The 19,517-nt window shown below is 39.5% G+C and overlaps 1 protein-coding gene across 2 annotated transcripts in view; it reads left to right on the top strand.

The window, feature by feature from the left end:
• asic1b (acid sensing ion channel subunit 1b) overlaps positions 1 to 19,517 on the top strand; it is a 201,265-nt gene that overhangs the window by 131,470 nt on the left and 50,278 nt on the right. The window contains exon 1 of one of the 2 annotated variants that reach the window (XM_088088472.1): positions 898 to 1,872. The exons of the other annotated variant lie outside the window; for it this stretch is intronic. Coding sequence (XP_087944598.1) covers positions 1,201 to 1,872 — 672 coding nt within the window. The 5' untranslated portion in view covers positions 898 to 1,200. Of the gene's footprint in view, positions 1 to 897; positions 1,873 to 19,517 lie in introns of those variants that run through there. 2 annotated transcript variants of the gene reach the window in all.

Below are 19,517 nucleotides of genomic sequence, written 5' to 3'. Positions count from 1 at the left end.
GCATCTAAGGTTTCATTCTCTGGCACCATCATGTTTCTGAAAATAATCTCGGCGGTCTAATGGAGGTGGATCGATACAGATGGATCTTACATTTCCTTTTCATATCACAACCAACACCACCTCTGGGAATCTGCATTTATCTCCATATTCAATAATGAGAGGATCTAATTGAGATGTTTTTTCTCTCTCTCTCTCTCTCTCCACTGCTTGTACATATTTGCTTTGCTAATCTGCTTCCCACATAACTGCTCGCAGCCTTGTGAGATCTGTTGGCAAAATGAGCTATTAGATTGAAATAACAATAAGCAAATGGAAGTCGTGATTAAATTTCTTTGACTTTTCTCCTCGGTGTTATAGCTTATTTTCTGATCACTTTTTTTGTTGTTTATCCCTTCACTTTAAAATTCATCCTAAGAGCAGATATTATAATGAAACCACAGCTTAAAAGGTTGTGTTCCAGTGTGTGAATCTTCCGATTATTCATTTCTGTAACACCTAAGTATTATTTGCATTTGATTACACAACTGGGCTGCTAACATTTTCTTTTCGGGGGAGGAGTGAGGTCACGCCAAACATTAAAATCAGCAGAAATAAAAACAGCCTATTTAGAGCTTTTTGCTCCTGTACATTGGCTGTCACATTTTCTCTCTCCCACTGCATCAAGGTTCAGTTTTTTTCCTGTAAATGGTGAAACTCGGCCCCCGGCACGGTGACCTGTAGCTGGGCCCTGTGGGAGTATTCTGTGTCCTGTACTCCTCATGGCATCACCTTCTTTCCCCTCCTCCTCCTACTCCTTTTCTTCATCTCCTTCTTCTCTCTTTAGAAATTGCTCTAAGGGATGGATCTGCCCCCGAGACACAAGGACAAACCCAGGCGAGGCATCTCAGTTCAACTCAGAGTAGATGTGAATGGAGGCGGGCAGATTGCGTGGTTTGCTTTGCAGCTCTTTGCTTCAGATGATGTTTTGACTTTGTTTCGGACAGTGTGTGTTTGATTGGGTCAGGATTTGCACCTCATTTAAAGGGTCAGCTGAGTTTGTGATAGAGATAATACACTTCTTGCTGTCGACTGAATTCCAGGAATATTTTGACTAATGGTTATGCGTCAGTAGCCAGATTTGCCAGATTTAATTGCTTCAGGATTTTGGACTCTTGCTCTTCATCTTATTTAAAGCATTATAAACTTATTCATCCTGCCACAATGCCGGTCCGGATCATGTGCACCATCTCCTTCTCTGCTGACGACGAGCCCGGCCGAGGGTACGGCGAAGACGCTTTTGACGGCCACTACAAGCGGGTGAAGAAGAGTTACAGTGATGGGGGCTCGCAGGACTACCTGGATGGGTGTAGTCAGGTGGACGATTACAATGACGAGGAGGACGACGTCAGCGATGTAGATGACCTTGCCACTTTCTTTGGCGGTTGCTCGCTTCACGGTGCCAACCATGTATTTGTTGAGGACAAGAAGTTCGGTATTCGACAGGGTTTGTGGGCATTGGTCTTCACTTTGGCCCTCTCCGCTTTCTTGTTCCAGGTAGTGGACAGGGTCATATATTATTACCAATATGATTACATCACCATGCTTGATGAGAAAGTAGCCAACAACATGACCTTTCCGGCCATCACCATGTGCAACTACAACTTTGTTCGCAAGTCTCAGATGAGCTACAGCGACCTGATTTTCATGGGCCCTCTGCTGGGCTTCGAAGAAGGCATGGCACCGGGATTTCCACTTGCCCCGGAGCCAGACCGCCTGCCTGGCTCTCGCTTTAGCCTCGATGAGTTCTACAACCGCACTCGGCACCGCATGGAGGACATGCTGCTGGAGTGTAACTTCAGAGGTTTAGAGTGTGGCCCTGAGAACTTCAGAGAGGTAAGTTACAGCGAGACCCCACGGCGAGAAGTGTATTTCGAAATAGTTTTCAAATGTTTGATCTAACTGGGAACGAGCAGACTGCAAATTGGAAATCATCAGTGGGAGTTGGCACTTCTCACATTCTAGAGTTATTTTATATTCATCGGGATGATGGTTTTGATTGATTGGTGATATTGCATATCTAAAATTGCAGTGTGGCCCAAAATTATATAGAGAGGAGGCGGCTGGATTTCATCAAGAAGTATCTTTTGTTTTGGTTCATTTTAATGAAATGAGGACGTCCAATGAAACCTAACAACTAAACTGTAACGCCAGGATCGTAGTCCTCTCTGATGACAACTTCCACAGAAAATCACTGATGCGGAAGAAAGAGTTTATTTATTGCTGTGATATAAATCACTCACCCTCAATCCCAAGTCACTGCTGTAAATAAAAATGTTTCTAAGTCAGCTGTCTGCTTTAATGAAACTCTATTGTAAATAAAAAAAGAGCAGACATAATAAAAGCAGGTCCCATTACCTAAAGTGGCGTGCTTGGCATACAGCTGTTCTTCCTGAATTAAATAGGCACTAAAGGAATTTTTGTGTTGCTTAAAGGAAACTTCAGGGCTCTGAATTTTTGGTGTTTTTGTTTTTTGTAACTGCTGCACCACATTCTCTTGAGTTTGCACATCAGACAACAAGCGAGAGGAATACTGAATTACCAAGAAGTGTTGACCAGATCCAGCTATTGGTCTATTGATTTCCTTGACCTTTGCACAGTTATGGATAGGAATGTGCAGACTGCTAATGGATGTACTAAAGTTACATGTGCTGCAATTACATCAGTGTGTAAAAGCATGGACATGGCATACGATTCCCATTTAGACTAAATTGATAACATGATGCCTTTGTCAATCTTTAATTTATTTGTATGACCTCATTGCAGTGTTGGTAGCAACACCATTAGAAAAGCATTGGTGGATGTTGTAGTTACAAGTGATAGTGGCTTCTAGTGCCTAAATGTAAATGATTAGTTGGTCAATTAATTAGTCTATCAACTGAACAAGTAACTGGAAATGTTTTGGTGATTTTGGTGTTAATCATTTAGTAATCTTTTTACCAAAAATGACTGTAGGTTATTTTATTTTATATCATCTTTTTTTATGGCTTTTTTCGTCGTAAATGTATGTTCTGACAATTTATAGACTAATTAAGAGAGTGTGGTGCAAAATGGGTGAGGCATGTCAAATATTTTTTAGCACTGGGGAGGGACTTGTGTTTTTTAATTTTTTTTTTTTTACTTAGGGGAGGGTCATATAACTTCAAATAATTGTATTTTGTATTTAATTGTAATAGCCTCTGAACCTCAAATCCCACTGGCAGGTTTGAGAGGCATGTTTTCTTCAAAAATCACCAGAATTACACCATTTATCATCGTAAGAACAGAAATATTTGTCAAATATTTAAATTTCCGGTACTCCTTCAACTCCTTTTTTAGCTGTGTATTTTCGTGATAAGTCTCATCAAGGGTGGGTGTTACCGCCAAGCTGTTTGCTTGTTGCATTGGCTCCAATACTGCCTACATTTAATGTAAATATTACAAATATGGTTATTCACTCAAGGTGCCTCAAGGAAAAACACTTGTAACTTTGGGGAGTGTCAAGATTAAAAAAAAAAGATTAAAAAAAACAACCCTCTCCTCTGATCAGTAAAGTACAGTTCCTAATCCCTGTTTTCAACAATAAAAACAATCATTAGTTGCAGCCTTCGTAATTTTTGGAGTTGTGGATTAATAGATAAAAACTGTGTTGTTATGAGTCTGTTCCAGAAATATAGATGTGCTTATATAAAATGTCAGAATATAACTTAGTACAGCTGTCACAGGGAAGATAAAAAGGCAGAGGAAAGCAGAGCGACATGACATTAAACATTAAAAGCCTGTCTTAACAGGTGATTTTTTTCATTAAGAATCACACAGCGTCAACACTAAAAAGCAGCTCTGACATTATGGGGTTGGGAACTTCTAAAGTAGAGAGCTGCATCCTGTCAACCAAAACGCAGGACTCTGAGTTTTGCAGGAGTGACGGAGCGATGTTAAATGAAAGTCTGGATAAGGAAGAATGTGGAGGTGAGAGTGGGTGAATGTAACGAAGAGCTGTGAACATGTTTTATCGCACCTCAAATGAAAGGGCAAATAATTAAAATCAGAGTGTCTTTATTTACTAAGTACAGTCTGTTCAAGCAGCATGAAATTAATGTTCCTGCAGTGAAAGAGAATCACTGCCGCAGTAAAGAATATGATACAGACAAGAACATTTTGAAGATTGAAAATTGTATCTCCATCATAGCATTACAGTGGTATATTTGACTTGAAGAAGGTCTCTTAAACACAATTTTTGACAGTTTACCCTCACTGTGAGGCTTTACACTGTCATTTGTAAAGTGACATCTTATATAAGCTGAATTTGCCAGCTGGAGGGGAAGGTGGATGGCGTGATACCTATAGGCATGATGCATGGCACTTTACAGACCACTGTTCAAGACCACCACCAGCAATGTGTTAATAACGACTCCTTGCTGCATTTTCTGCGACTTCTTCACCACCGAACTTAGGTGTTCGTTTTACAGCCCAGATAGTGCCACAAAAAGCAGCTGTTTTTAAGGCAAGGTTCCATTTCCAGCCAGGATGGTGCCATGAAAAGTGGTTGCTTTTCATCAAGACATTGTTGCATTTTCTGCCACGGAAAGCAATTATCTTTTGCAGAGGTATAGCTGCATTTCCAGTCAGGATAGTGCCACAAAATGCATGTTTTTGTTGGTTGGTTGGTTGGTTTTGTTTGTTTGTTTGTTTAACCAAAGTATTGCTGTGTTTTCTTCCAAGATATTGCCACACAAAGTGATTTTTTTTTGGGCTGAGACATTGCTGCATTTTCAGCTAGGATGGTGCCACAAAAAGTGGTTGTTTTTTTTATAGGCATCGCTTGCTTTCTAGCCTGGATTGTACCACCAAAATTGGGTATTTTAAACCCGAACACGGCCTTTATCCAAATATAACCAAGTGGTTTTTTGTGCTTAAAAAGTAACTACACATTAACCACAGCATACAATTTTAACATATCTGTTACATATTAATGTAAAAATTTAATTTATCCATAGTTTGCATAAATGTACAATTCCAACATTTAATATGGGGAGTCGTTGGAAAAAGGGAGAGCAAATTTTTGCTGTGACAGCAGACTATAGATCTTAGTCTACATATTTTTATTCAAGTTCCAGTGTCTTACCCATGCAAAAACTGCACAGGTTGAACAATCAGTACCTCGAATGAAAGAATATGGCCAGTGTCCTTGAGGTGAAATAGGGCCAGCTGTCATCCTCTGGCGATGTGCTTTTTAAAAGACAAAGTACTGTGACGGCAGTGCAGTCTGCCATTTTATTAGCATGAGAGGGAGGCAGTGACCAGGCTTTATTCAATGACAGATGTTACTGCTGTGGCACTGTTCAAGACTCCTTCTTGCTTACATTGTGTCTTACTTTGAATTAGATGGAGTGCTCTTTAGATCACATTATCATCCTGCACACCCCGGTGTGCTGTGGCAGGTTCTTGCATTTGAATCAGTAGTAACTGTCCTTATTAATCCAATTATCTTCAAGTAGTCTATCATTAATAATTATAGAGCAGGGAAGAGGGTTAGAGTATGTTGTGAATATTGTTATACCTTAATTCTTACACAGATATATGTCTAATACCTCAATATGTCTTTGCAAAGAAGACGATATTAAAGAGGTCTTAAACAGCGTGTATGTGTTCTACACAGTATGTGATTATGAGCATGTTTGTGTCTTGTTTTCATATCATTTTTAAGTGAAATGCTGTTTATACCTGCAGGTCTCAGGTGTATCTGTTACTGTAGCGAGGCTAAAGACCCAACTAACAAAGGTGACAAGTAATTATTTCTTTGTCATTTCTAATGGGACTAATTATAGCAGTTGTCAATTTAACTTCACCTTTCTTCATTAGAGCCTCCCACGAACACGATCATTGATTATACCCTCAGCTTCTGTTTGTCCATGCAGCAATTATAAACTGTTGCTTTCTCACTGTTCTTGTTGCCTGGTTTAAAGAGCAGTTTTAAAATGTAATGTGTTACTTTAAAAAATAACCACGTATCTAAGGAAAAAGTCCCATGCAACACCACTGTGTTGTTCCCTTAGACCGTCTGAAATAGTACATAGCTCTTCTTCGTTTTTTGCAGCCAGAATTGACAAAACTTGGAAGAGAAGCTGGAGTTGTGGAGGAGCGGGGGGTGGATCTGACTCACAGACTTTAGTGACGCCTCGCAGGCAGCCTGTCAGTCAAAGTGGCCCCATGCAGCCCCCGTATAGTTGTCACAAATGTTGAAATTTGCTATAGAGACCAAAGCTTTTTAATATACCAGGTTTTAAACATATTTCTTTTTTCTATTTACTTTTCGACACTTTGGCGGTGACTTAATTTTTCAGGGTTGCTGCTTGGTTACTTCCTGATATAAACTGTATATTTTGTGCAGTTAACAGGATCAGTATTGATCATGCAATAGCATGCTGTCATATTTTCAGTGACATTACAATGCTATACATATTATATGTGTTGTTACATTTCAAAATCAGATGATGGGCATCTGTGATGCTTTGAAATCCAAATAATCTGCAGTTGTTTTCCTACCTGTAGTTGGCCGATTTAATACAAACACATCGTATCCGTTTTTCTGTATTAGTAGATGCAGTGGTGGAATGTAACTAGGTACATTTACTTGAGTGAATGCACTCAAACACAGTACACAGTACAAATTTGAGGTACTTATGCTTTATTTGAGTATTTTCTTTTCATGTCACTTTATACTCTCACTCCATTACATTTTTAGACTTTGCATGTTCAGATTTTTTCATAATAAACATATGAAAAGTTTTGGAGAAAAAAATGTTATGAATAAAATTACCAATAAGTTTACACAAGTACATCTGTAGTCGATTAATCCAATTGATAGACAATTGACAGAAAATTAATTGCCAACTATTTCAATAAACATTAATTTTTTGGGGGGTGTTCATTAAATTTTATTTTATTCAAGATTGTGCACTTTTACTTCACTCAACATTTTCAGTACAGGACATTTACTTGTAACAGGGTATTTTCAGAGTGTGGTACTTGTACTACATAGTTCTTTCTCCACCGATTAGATACACCTCTGTGTTCAGGAGACCGTTAAGTGGCTTTGCATATTAATACTCCCCATGTGCCAGTTATTGATTAGAAACAATACAAGTCAGCTTATTCCCCTGGAGTTGTCAAAGGGCATTGTGGGAAATCACAAACTGATTAATTCAATTGGGTGATAATGACAACTGACAGCACAAGAGGAAGCAAATGCGACAAAAATTAGGCAAGAACAGAGACTGCCATCATTGCTAGCAGGTTGGCTTCACTCGTGGTATGAAGAAAAGCTGTAGTTATATCTATAGAGCACAGACTCACTCGCTTAACAGCATGCATTATGCATTTCTCTCATACTTTTCTCCCCACCAGCAAATCAATAAAAGTATTTATTTTGTGTAATGTGGAAACTGGCATCGCCACTGGTCCCAGTGTGGCAAACACTGGACTCCTGCAAAAGCCTGTTCATTATATCTGCCAAAGAGCCACTAATGGCCCCCAGACTCTGTTGTTGGGAGTATTAAGAATGGGCAGGAAAAGGGAGGTGAGCTGATTGATTGCTTTCTGTCTCCCTCTGTCTCTGGGGATTTCTGTTCATTCCTCGTCTCTCTGTCCAAATCTGTCTGCTGTTTGTGCATGTGAAAGTATGTTTCTGTCTGTGTGCGTGTGCACACTGCAATGAGCTCTGGCTCGGGGCTGGGTCAATAGTAAAGTGAGCGCCCTGCAGATAGACGGTTCAGGTTGCAGCAGTTCTGTCCCAGAGCAGAATGTGAGCCCCCCTCAGAGCAGTGATCCAAATCCACGCTTCCTGCTCCATCGCCTGCCCATTAGCTACAGCTAGTCTTTCTCCAAAGCTCAGCATCGTCAACAAGAATCAGCCAGTGGCTCCAGTTACGCCCTTCTCCTGTCTCCTCAAGAGCATCAGTCTGTATATGCCCCGAATCCAACAGACAAACAGATAGGCAGGCGTACTGCGAGGGGAATATTTTCAGAGAAAGGAAAATAAAATGCCAGAGCTGGCCTCACCATCTGGCTCTGAGCTGTAAATACTTCTTATGGTTCAACACTTCTTTTAAGCAACCTTTGGGAAGGGATTGTATCAGGGAGAATGTAATGTAATTATCTTCAAGCATATGCCATAATAAATTAGATGTTAGTAAATTATCTGGGAAAAAAGAGCGCAGTGGATCATAATGTGTGTGTTTCACCAACAAAGAACAAAGACTGAATATAGCACGCTGCCAACACTGAGTATGTGCTGAACTCAATTTGTTCCTGTCAGTTGTAGAGCAACAGTTACTCTACACCTTGTGCAATTAAGCTAATTAAACTGTCACTTCTTCAAATGGAAATTGATTTCTGTGCCTCCATTTGTAATATGTAGTCATTTTGTGATTTATTTTATTTTCTAAATGCGTTCTTTGGAGCTTGATCTATGTTTGATTGTCGCTGTTTCATTAGTCAGTGTGAAGTTTAGCTTCATCAGGCGATACTAGCACAGCAACACATACACAGTGTTGTCTGGTGCTGAACAGCAAAAGCTGCCATACATTTGGGTTAAGTTCCTGGGTCTTCAACAGGGGGTCTGTGGCCCCTAAAAGGTCTGCAAAATTATTATTTGGTATTTTAAAAAGACACTTTGACAACTTTCAACCAATTTTATATCATAGCAATGTTGGTAGTATGTCAGTGTAAATGAATTGTGGTAAAACTGTGGTCTCCCTCTTCCCCCACAGCGTAACACAGCAGGATGACATAACAACATGTTATTCGATGGAGTGTGGGGTGGATAAGTGTAAGGACATTCTTGTTAGCCACAGTGGATTTTTTTTGTAACTTTTTTGAGCAAGAGACTCTGAAATAACGTCCACCTCAGAAACAAGCAGGAACTTTCGAGGTTGAAAAGTGGCAGTTCATCTAATGGCCACTTGGGGCTGGCTCCAAAAAAAAGTGCCTAAAATGCCCAACTTTACAGCCGAAATAAACAAGTTAATAGCCTCATACAAACAACGGTTTTGGTTATAGCTAATTTCAACATCCATGACAAGAGCAGGGGAAGTTATTCAACCAATTAATATAATTATAATATTATTTTATTAAGGGCCAAAGTTTTGCACATTTAGGGCAAGATTGTCCTCAGCTTCAGTCAGACCAACCCTGTCATCTAAGTTTATTCATTTCCGGCACCAAAAAATGAAGTGGGTGACATCCTGATAGCTACTTCCATTGTTTAAACAGTCCATGAAACAAACTTATAAATATATGAATCTGACAGTAGTTCTTGTTTAAATAGGTTAGTAATGTATGCCCCATAAAAGGGTATGTTTATGAATGGCACTTTAGGCCACTCTTCATGTTATTGTTTAATGTACAAGTTTGTTTTTTGTTTTTTTTATACAGTATATGTAGAGGGTGTGTACCTGCTCCTTATCTCTTTCAGCTAAGGGGCCCTTGGTCTGCAAGGTGCATTTGCACCAACCTTAAAAAATGCAGAAGCTCTTAGGCATTGGCATATTTCACACTGACATGACATGATGTAAAAAAAAGGCTGCCTTTTGAAGATTGGTTGGGTTTCCATCTAAATGTACTACAAATTTGAGCAGAATTTTTAGGCAAAAAAAAAAAAAATGCAGATTTGCACTTTTCCATTAACTACAGTCAGAGGCGACTGCAGAAGAAGGGGATTTTACAAGTTTATATTATTAAAAGAGCACCACTCAAACCACTGTGATATGCAAGTTAATTATTTTTCTATGATATACAGAAGTTGAGAGGTCCCTTCTCTGTCTCACTTTTAGCTAAGGGGTCCTTGGCCTGAAAAACATTGAAGATCCTTGGTTTAGTCGAATGTCTTCCCCTGCGGCTTCTGATTCTGTGTACGTAAACTGAAGCAGAAATAATGGATTTCAAATTTCAGGTTATGGAAATGACTTTGATTAAGCACAAGTAAAGTAGAGACTCGGTGTTAAAAAAAAAAAAGAAAAAAAAGTGGTCATTACCGGCTCTGAGTTTGAAAAAGTGTGCACTGCTGAAACGCTTCCCCTCTGAGAGGTGACAGCACAGTGCCATTAAATATTCATGGTAACACCGAAATTCAGATAGCTGTCTGTGACTTTCTCTCATCCTCTCTGCCATTATTAAATGTTTTCACATCAGAAGTTCAGAGGTGCCCTCTTTCATGCATAGCTTTACATCACAATTTACATTTTATCAAAATTCTGAGTGCAGAGCTTATTATTAATAGATTTAATTTTGCATTCACTTAGGTTAGATAACACATTTAATGAGGAACACTAAAGCTTCCCTTCTCTTAATCCCCAATCAAACCAGTCTGATGATCTAATTAGTGAAATTGGTACCTCTGATACTCATCTTCCCTCTGCTTTGTTTTCAAGGCTTTCCAGCGAATCCTTTTTGCCTGCCAGCTTGGTTAATTCCACTTTTGCTGGCAATGTTCTCATATCAAACAGTGATCACAAGGGGGCAGTGTTTTACAATTATTTTAGAACCTACACTGGCTTTCATGGAGTTCTTGGCACTGGGACGCTTCATGCTGTTCCCTTTTTCTTTTTGTTTGCAAGAAATCACACAGAAATACACTTAATCCCATCTCTAACCAAAACCTTTGATTCTCACTACAGTAAAACATCAGACCCTCGGAGCTGCAGTGACCGCCACACAGTTACAGCTTCATGCAGAAGCAGAGCTGCTGCCAGTGGAAACATAGTGGTTGCATTTTTCTGAGAGAACTGTTTTCCTGGGGGATTAAACTCTATTTGTGTGTTGTGCGGATTACTAAAATGAATATAACAAATCAAACATGAGCTGAGGTTTGTTCGCTGTGGACGACCCTGGCAGAAAACCATCCCTTGCTCACTCTCTGCCTCTCTCTTCTCTCCGTCTCTCTCTCTCTCTTCACTTTTTCTGTACATGAAGGACTTCGGTCCAGTAGGAGAAAGACAATGTGATACTCTGTCATCCACGACATCTCTCTCTCTTCCCATCCAAGTGATGACCCCTTGTTTTCAAATGCAGCCATTTTAATTAAATCTCTCATCAGTCTTCTTTGGAGGTTGGTGACAAAAGGTGCAGCAACACCCACTCCTGGGTAAGATGAGTCCAATCTGATATAAAGCCTGGGTTATTTGAATTAAACAGATACATCATGACCTCTCTTCAATATCAGCCAACACTTCACAACACAAATGCTGATTAATCATTAAAGTGTCATGAATGAAAGGAGAGACTTTTCACTTTCCGCTGCGACTAAGATTAATGACGCCTAATGATGTGAAAATGAGAGATACTGCAGTCTTGTTGGAGCAATTACATATGAATAAGACATATGGCAAGTGTCCTATACAGGGCCAATAGCCACTTACTAGCAGCTAATTAGACTGATGAGAGGGCCTTAATGGCTTCCTACAGGATGGTTCCCTGTACTTAATATGGGAGCTGAAGTAAAACATTTGGCTCCGAATGACAGAGGAGATGTAAGACGAGCTATGAGGAGAAAGGTGTTGTCCTTTTTAAGAGCCCTGGGTTAGAGCTCCCTCTTTTTATGTCTCTTTTTGTGGTTTTGTCCGTGTCTTTCACCCAAATTCTTTTTGTGTGTGTCCACAAGTCTGGATGTGCGCTTAAGTGTGTATTCAGGCAGACCTTTGAATTATACCAATTCCTTTAGTGGAATATTTTTATTAGGGATGGGATGATAGTCAATTTTATTACAGATCACAATAAAAAAAACTTAAAAAAGACTAATGGTAGGTTAACTGTGGTGAATTTCCCTAAGGGTAGCACAGTGTCTCAGAGGTTAGCACAGTTGCCTCACAGCAAAAAGGTCCTGGGTTCGAGTCCCGGTTGTGCCAGATCATTTCTGTGTGGAGTTTGCATGTTCTCCCCGTGTCTATGTGAATTTTGTCCGGGTGCTACAGTTTCCCCCACCACCAACAAAAATATGCATGTCCAAGTAATACACCTGTTGGTACTCGTGACAAAGGTGCTGGCAGAGAATCTGGAAGTCTGTCCCTGAGTGCTGCACGCTACTGCTCACTGCTCTGTCACAGATGGGTTAAATGCAGAAGACAGTTTTGCTGTACAATGTACATGTGAGGATAATGAATTCTTCTTCTTCTTCTTCTAAAAGTTGAAGATTCAAATCATCAGTTGGAGCCCTCTCAGTCCACTGAGATTCGTCAAGTCAAGCAGTCGTCTTTTGTTTTTTTTCAGTCAGCTTGCAGGTTACTTCTAAGGACATTTCGGTCCCCAGAATAAACTGTAGAGTGAGCGCACCTCGCTTTCGCGCTGCTCTCCAGTGCAGGCAGCTGCTGACCCAGACCCAGGCGAGACTGAGTGAGACGGAGGCTTTGCCTGGTGAGGAGCCGAGATAATTGAATATTTTGCCTCCTGCTTAGAAGTGGTGAATTTGAAGCTCAAAGTACCTTCACACAATACAGTTTTAGGCCGTTTTTTTTTTAATATCAAGTGTCATCAAAAATGCTGTTGCACCTTTCACATCCGTCCTTAGCATAGTTAACACACATTAGATTAAAGGGCTAACTTGTTTTTTTTTATTGTATTACACTAACGTCGCTATCATGCTGAATGTCCCACCCAATGCAGTTCAAACTCTAAAATGCAATATAAAAGACAGGAATGAATTGTGGTATATTTGCATTGAATAGCCAAATCCGATTTGACCGACATAAATCTGAGTTCGTTACAGCACTAATTCCAATTACTAAGATAATTGTGAGTATCATGTCCAACAGCACTGCTGGGCAAGCAACAAATAAAGAGAGTCTGCAAAAATAGGCCGCTTCTGCACCAACCTGAAAGAAAAAAAAACGCAAAAGATTTTAATCAAGTATTGTCATATTTCATATTGAAAGTTATAATGGCATTTTATATAGTTCCTGAAGTCTTGCTTTTTAAGAATATTTGGGTTTCCATCAAAATGTTGTGGAAATTTATGCAGAATTTTTGAAAGAAAAAAGGAAATTCAAATGTATGCACTTTTCCATCCACTACTGTTATGGTAAGCAATGGGTGACACTAATTCTCCAGGTGCAACTGCAGAAGGAGAGGGCCACACAAGATGACTTAATTAAATGAACTCCAGCAAAACCTCAAACAAAGGAAAATAATCAATGTGAATTAATAGAAAACACACTGAACAATGAAACTAGAGTTTTGAACATCCAATATTATGGCTGTTTGCTCTTGTATGCTAACAGCCCTGTCAGCAAACACAAGTGTGTTAAAAGCCATCCAAAGATGACAAAGAGAGACTGCAGTGGCCTATGACAGTACATCATGACTAAATAAACTTATTTGCGACAGTGCAAGAATTTGGGGAATTTTTTTCCACTCAGTTTTTTATGCTCAATTTGAAAATGTGCAGACACAAAAAAGTGGTTAATGGAAATGCACCAAACCACAGAAAAGGATGCTTAGTAAGTCTTTTCTGTGATGTAATAAAAGCATTTGTTTCTTAACAAAAATGTAAGGTTAAGTGATTCCGGTATGTTTTAGTGTAATTGTTGGAATAATATCGTCCATTAGAATTATATTGGCCAAGATAATCATGGCGTGAAATTTTCATATCGTCCCATTCCTAAATTATATATCACTGACAGTTTGTGCTGAAAAAAATATCAATTCACAGTGTAGCTCGAGTACATGGAATCATAAAGAACAGAGATATTTAAGATGTGTGTAGTGTGTGTAGTGTGTGTGTAGTGTGGTTTTGGATGATGCCTGAGGGCTGCTGTGTGTTTGTGGCCGGGCTGGTATTTGCTGCCTCTCCTCTCCACAGTTTCACAGATGACTGCATCTATCGTGGTCAGCAGGACTCCCTTGGGAAGTGAGTGGCTCTCTGTGGCAGAGTGTAGAATCAGCAGGATGCCTCAACTCACCCCACACATATGTGTATGTTTGGATATATTTATGTGTGTTTGCAAGAGAATGAAGCAAAAGGAGAAAGAGATGAGGGGTGTCTTTTTATATAGACTTTGTTAAGGCCCATGACTTCTTGCTGAATATCAGCTCTAACACGCCTTTCAGTAGCTGACTCTTGCTCTGTAACACTGCAACATCCATTTGATTATATATTTATACTGGATCCATTTTATATGGATCCATGCCAAATTTTAAGGTGCATAAATGTATTTTAGGCCACTAGTGCTTTGGAGAAGAACTCACAAACAGATGTTATGGTTTCTCACGCATCCAGCTACTTTATCTTCTCTTTGGAGTTATGTTGGTAAACTATAACAGTGTTGTAGAAGAGGCTCAGAGTAGCATGATAATTACTTTTGGTTCATCACTTTGAGCTTTCATACTGATTACTCATTTGATTCAAAGCACAATATTTTCTTACGTGTTCAGCTCTAATAGACTAATGGGAACAACAATTTTTTAAATTGGTCCAGTTTTGAGAGACAAGGTTTTTAGCCAGCAGCAAGGACACAGACTGCAATGCACTCAGGGTATCCGTCAATTTATGTCCACTAAAAGTGCTTTTTTTTTTTTGCTGCTTATGGGCTCAGGCTGTTATTCTAAGGTCTAAGTGTGTGACAACAGTATAGAGAGGATACCTACAGGGGTTGACCTTAATGTTAAAGAGTAAGATCCTTTTTTATAAAATCAGAAAAAGCTCCAAAATTGCTATTGCTAAACCCACCACTTAAATAAACACTTAAATAAACAGCAATTTTATAATTGTAAAACACACTTCATTCTAAGTTGACAAAAATGAAATAATACTTGAACCAAGACTTAAGAATTAAGTCTTGGTTCATCTTTTCACTGTTTCGACTATCATCAACTCTGGTTTGGTTGAATTAACCCCTAATTCACCCAGTCAGATGTGACAATATATCCTGACTCTATACATGCTAAAATTACTGTTTATTTAAATGGAGTCTGGTGGGTTTGGCAATAGCGACTTCTGGCTGTTTAGAATAATAATCTAAGCCTGTCAGTGGCAAAACAAGCACTTAAAGTGGACGTAAATTGATGGTGCACAAAGTGGTTACATTGCAGTCTGTTTTGCAGATTCCAGCTGCAGCCCTGCTGCTCAGTACTGGACCAATTTGAAAAAATGTCCTCATTATAGACAAAAAATACCTTTTAATACAATACTCACATGCTCACATGTATATCAAAGAGTTATTGGTCACTTTTGACCTGTCAGCAGGCCATGAAGAGATCTAATCTCTGACAAAATACACAGTCATTGTTCAGAGCAACAACTGGTTTCTGATATTCTGTTGAAGCTAACATCAGCAGTCTGTAACCAGTAACTTTTTCATGCACATATATTGCGTCTTAAAAAACACTTGAAAAAAATGTAACCTGCGTGCTTCAGTGCAGTTTTAATATGTAGTTGGAAGAATTGTGGAGGTTTCAAGACACGCTCAAATATCACAGATGTCATCCCTTTAACCGGCGGTGCGAAAACATCATCATCTTCAAAACATTGTTATTTGAGACTCTGAACACACATCTGCTCAGTCATTTTGGGACACTCTGGATAAAAGCAGTGGCAGACTGCCTTAAATGTAAATGAGCTCAACATTGCGAACAGGCCTGCCCTGAGCTAATGTTAGTGGAAGGTCTATTGATTGAGCGGCTGTTGTTTCATCCCAGGATCTCAGAGTCAATCTCAACGGGTCTGGTGCTGTTGCCTTTGGGCAATACGAGAGGAGGAGCTGATTATATTATTCAGCGCCGCAACCTAATAAGCACAGCTGATGCAAATCTTAACACCAATAATGTCTGCCTGAGTAGCATATGATGGCAGAATTACAGACATCAGCAGGGAGGTGCGCCCTCTTGATTCAAACCCCCACCTCTGGGTTTATATCAGGACATCATTGTTCAAGCAGCTGCAGAGCTGAGAGTTATTAGGGAGGAAAAAGGCAAATAAATCACAGGAGCAATTAGCCACAGTGTCTGCCACACACCTTTCGCACCCAAATTCAAGCACACACAACATATATTCACACTAGGTGGAAGACATTAACCATCGTATTGCTTTCAGTAAATGTACCTCCAGAGGGACCATTATACTGCAGACCAAAATGAAATCAAAATGAAAGCTCCATTTAGGTGCAACCCACCGTGGAGCTGGCTTTGGACTGTCTGTTACATCCTTTCTGGCGGTCTGATCCTCGCCTGTGTGTCTGTAAGTGTGTGTGTCTGTCGGTTTTCTTCAGGAGTTGTCAGCCAGTTGGACAACCATCGACCCCCTTCGTTAGTCCTGCTTTCACGGCATGTCTGACATCCCCCTGACATAAGGTGTAACACACATATGCACTTGCACACACTCACCTCTTGCCAGCAGTTTAACAAGCTGCCACTGTTTTTGGTGCAAAACAAGATTCTGGATGAGGAGAACCAACAGAATTTGGACATATGTAAATTCACGGGCAAGAAATCGATGAAGTGTTTTGTTTCTGTGCTTTCCTGTCAGAATATGTTTGTTAATAGCAGCTCATAGGCCTGTGATTGTGAACTGCTTTTAAAGTTCTGGAGTTAATAGGACGTGACAGGATATCTTATGAGGATCTCACTAGCTGAGAAGTTCTTGATCTCATTTATGCAGAATTAAAAATCAAAAGCGAACTCGATAGAATATTTTGAAAGGGTTAAGACTTTTATGATACAGCTTGTCTCTCAGGGAAGGGGGTGGGGGTGCTTGAGGCGTTCGTTTCTTTTAAAACAGACCGGATTGAATGGATATTCTGTAAATCTGCAGAAGGAGAGAGAAAACTTTGTTTATGCTGTTGCCATTTGGGTTTGATGTTGATTTGAAAGTATGCACACGTTCTACAGTGCAGTTTGTGAGTTTTCTGCAACCCGGTCCACAGAGTAAATTTTGAGATTGTACATATCTGCAAACCACAGCGGTTACGTAATTATTTAGCAGAAATGTTGAAATATTGCGCTTATTTATATTTTAACATGCTGTGTGGAATATGTGGTTAGGTTAAGGCACAAAAAAGACTTGGTTATGTTTAGGAAAAGATCATGTTTTGGCTTAAAATACTTGTTTTTGATGCCAAAGTCACAGCTTTAAGTGCCACCAATGTCTCACTAAGGGCAGACAGTTTTGTTGTGTCTTGAACATATACTGTAGATAAAGATGGAACACATCTCCACTTACCCCCATTATGCAAAAATAAAGCCAAAAAATCCCTGGAAGGGCTGCTGCTATCTTGCGCTATTGACGTCTTTTGGACCCAGAGTCTGCCCTGTAGCAATCTCCATGGTGTTGGAGTTCCCGCCATTTCCACCCATACACCCATCTGACCAACTATGAGCACTGCCACTGATAGCGAACACACTAGTTGGCACACATAGCAGTCAATCAAGATATAAAATCCCCTTTTTTTTATTATATTAGATAACTAATTAAAACCTTATAGGAAAATCGCACACTTGAAAAAACATAAGGGTGATATAAACTACCTAAAATGACAGAAACCGTTTTTGGGAAAAATGTATTTGAGCTTTTAGCTTGGCCCATGTCCCATTCACTAATATGGCGGGAGCGGGGTTTATTACCTGTACTGCAGCCAGCCACCAGGGGGTATTCAAGATGTTTCTCTTTTGGGGAGCTGTCATGTCATCCATTATATTATATATTATGTTATATACAGTCTATGGTCTTCAGTGTGGCAGCAATCTTTCCTAAATTTCATGCCATTCACCATCTCCTCCACCTCCCGATGACAAAGTCATTTCGTAAACATTTAATCAGCTGCTTTAGAAACGTTGGTATGATACGTGTCAGTACATCACAAATGTGACGTATCTAAAGTTTGCAGAAACGTCTTTAACACCTTTAACATTTTCTCCTGGCGACTACACAGAGATTTTTTTTTTCACTTCCATACTTGGGCTGATGCTTGTCTTATGGGAGGTTATACATGTAAACTTACCCTTACCCATGATATGAAAAAAATCGTTGTGGATTTGTGGAGCAAATATAATTTTTATGAACTTTACATGCTGTGGATTTCCATTTGATTTCATTACTGTCCTTGACATTTTAGGAAATACACCAATTTTCTTGTTTGTCAAGAGTGAGATGAGAAGATAGTTATCCATTAGAGCCCATTTATCGACTTCTCATAGCGTATCCACAATATACATTGTTGTGTTAGCTGTTGGATAACAAGAAATTGCAGTAGTGAAATGCCAAAGAGCAGTTTAAAAACAGTGCTCACATTATTTCTTTCCACCAGACAGTTGTATTCTATGTGTTTATGTAACAATTATTAATGATTAACCCACAATATTTTTTTATTTTTATAGCATTTATAACTTTCAGTATTGGTCTGGCTATAACATCAATCTCATCTTTAGTTAAGTTTGGCATGAAGACTCGAAGCAGGAGGAAAGTAGTTAAAAATAACCCTCCGAGCACGTGCAGTAATTAACACATTGTATCTGATTTGTTTAATCCATACACAAGCAGAAATTTAAAAACTGAAATTTGTGTTTTTAGGCCAGTTGACATTGGAAAACAAGAGTTTATCTTTCTGATCAGGATTGCCAAACCAGTCCACAGAATAAATCTTGGCATTGTACCTCCCCACGTTTCAACAGGGCTGTGGTTAATGTGTGGTTATGTTTAGGCACAAAAACCACTTGGCTATGGTTTGGAAAAGATCTTGTTTTGGCCTGAAATATCCGCTTTTCATGCCACAGTCACTGCTAGAAATCCTGCCAATGTCTTTTTACAAAAAACAACCGGTTTTGTTGTTTGTTGATTTTGGACAGTGGTCTGCAGTTTGGCCCTCTCACACCTATGTGTCATGCCGTCCACCATCCCCTTCACCTCCTGATTACAGTCAGCTCTTATGTGTCATCAGAACCACATCACTTTAGAAATGTTGAAATGTAAAATGCCAACATTTTGTTCTGGGGACTGGGCTAGTATTGAACAGGTTTTGGTAAAGGTCTCAAACCTGGCAACCTCATTGTGACAACAAAACTTCAGGGAGCTGCTCACAATAACTGCAGCTGGCTGTTTCTCAGTAAGAAATAGCTCCATCGAGGAACCTCTCTCAAAAGCATCTTGACTCCAGCTCCATATTTACTGACACACGAGATTGATATCGATCTACTCATCTCACTCTTCAAAGAAAGCAAATAATCGTGTTTACAAAAATGTTGAACCATCCATTTTGCCTGTTTTTCTGTTTACTTGAGTGATTCGTAATTGCACCCATTCTTGGACCATTCCAAAACAGCCTTGGCCTCCACCACATTTATACATTTCTTAAATCACCACCGCTGTGTGTGAATATGACAACCACACAATATCAAGTGCCAGAACGGGAAACTCACCTCCACAACTAATAAAACAAATGGATGGATTTAGTTTTACAAGAAGGATTCATTTGTAAATGTCAGACAGAAAGGGACCATTTATTTCACAAAGGGCCATTCAT

Source organism: Plectropomus leopardus, chromosome 2 (assembly GCF_026936395.1).
Source record: "Plectropomus leopardus strain MGB_pleo_1.0 chromosome 2, ASM2693639v1, whole genome shotgun sequence".
In the NCBI taxonomy this organism is placed as follows: Eukaryota; Metazoa; Chordata; class Actinopteri; order Perciformes; family Serranidae; genus Plectropomus; species Plectropomus leopardus.
This window is presented reverse-complemented; position numbering and strand designations above follow the sequence as displayed.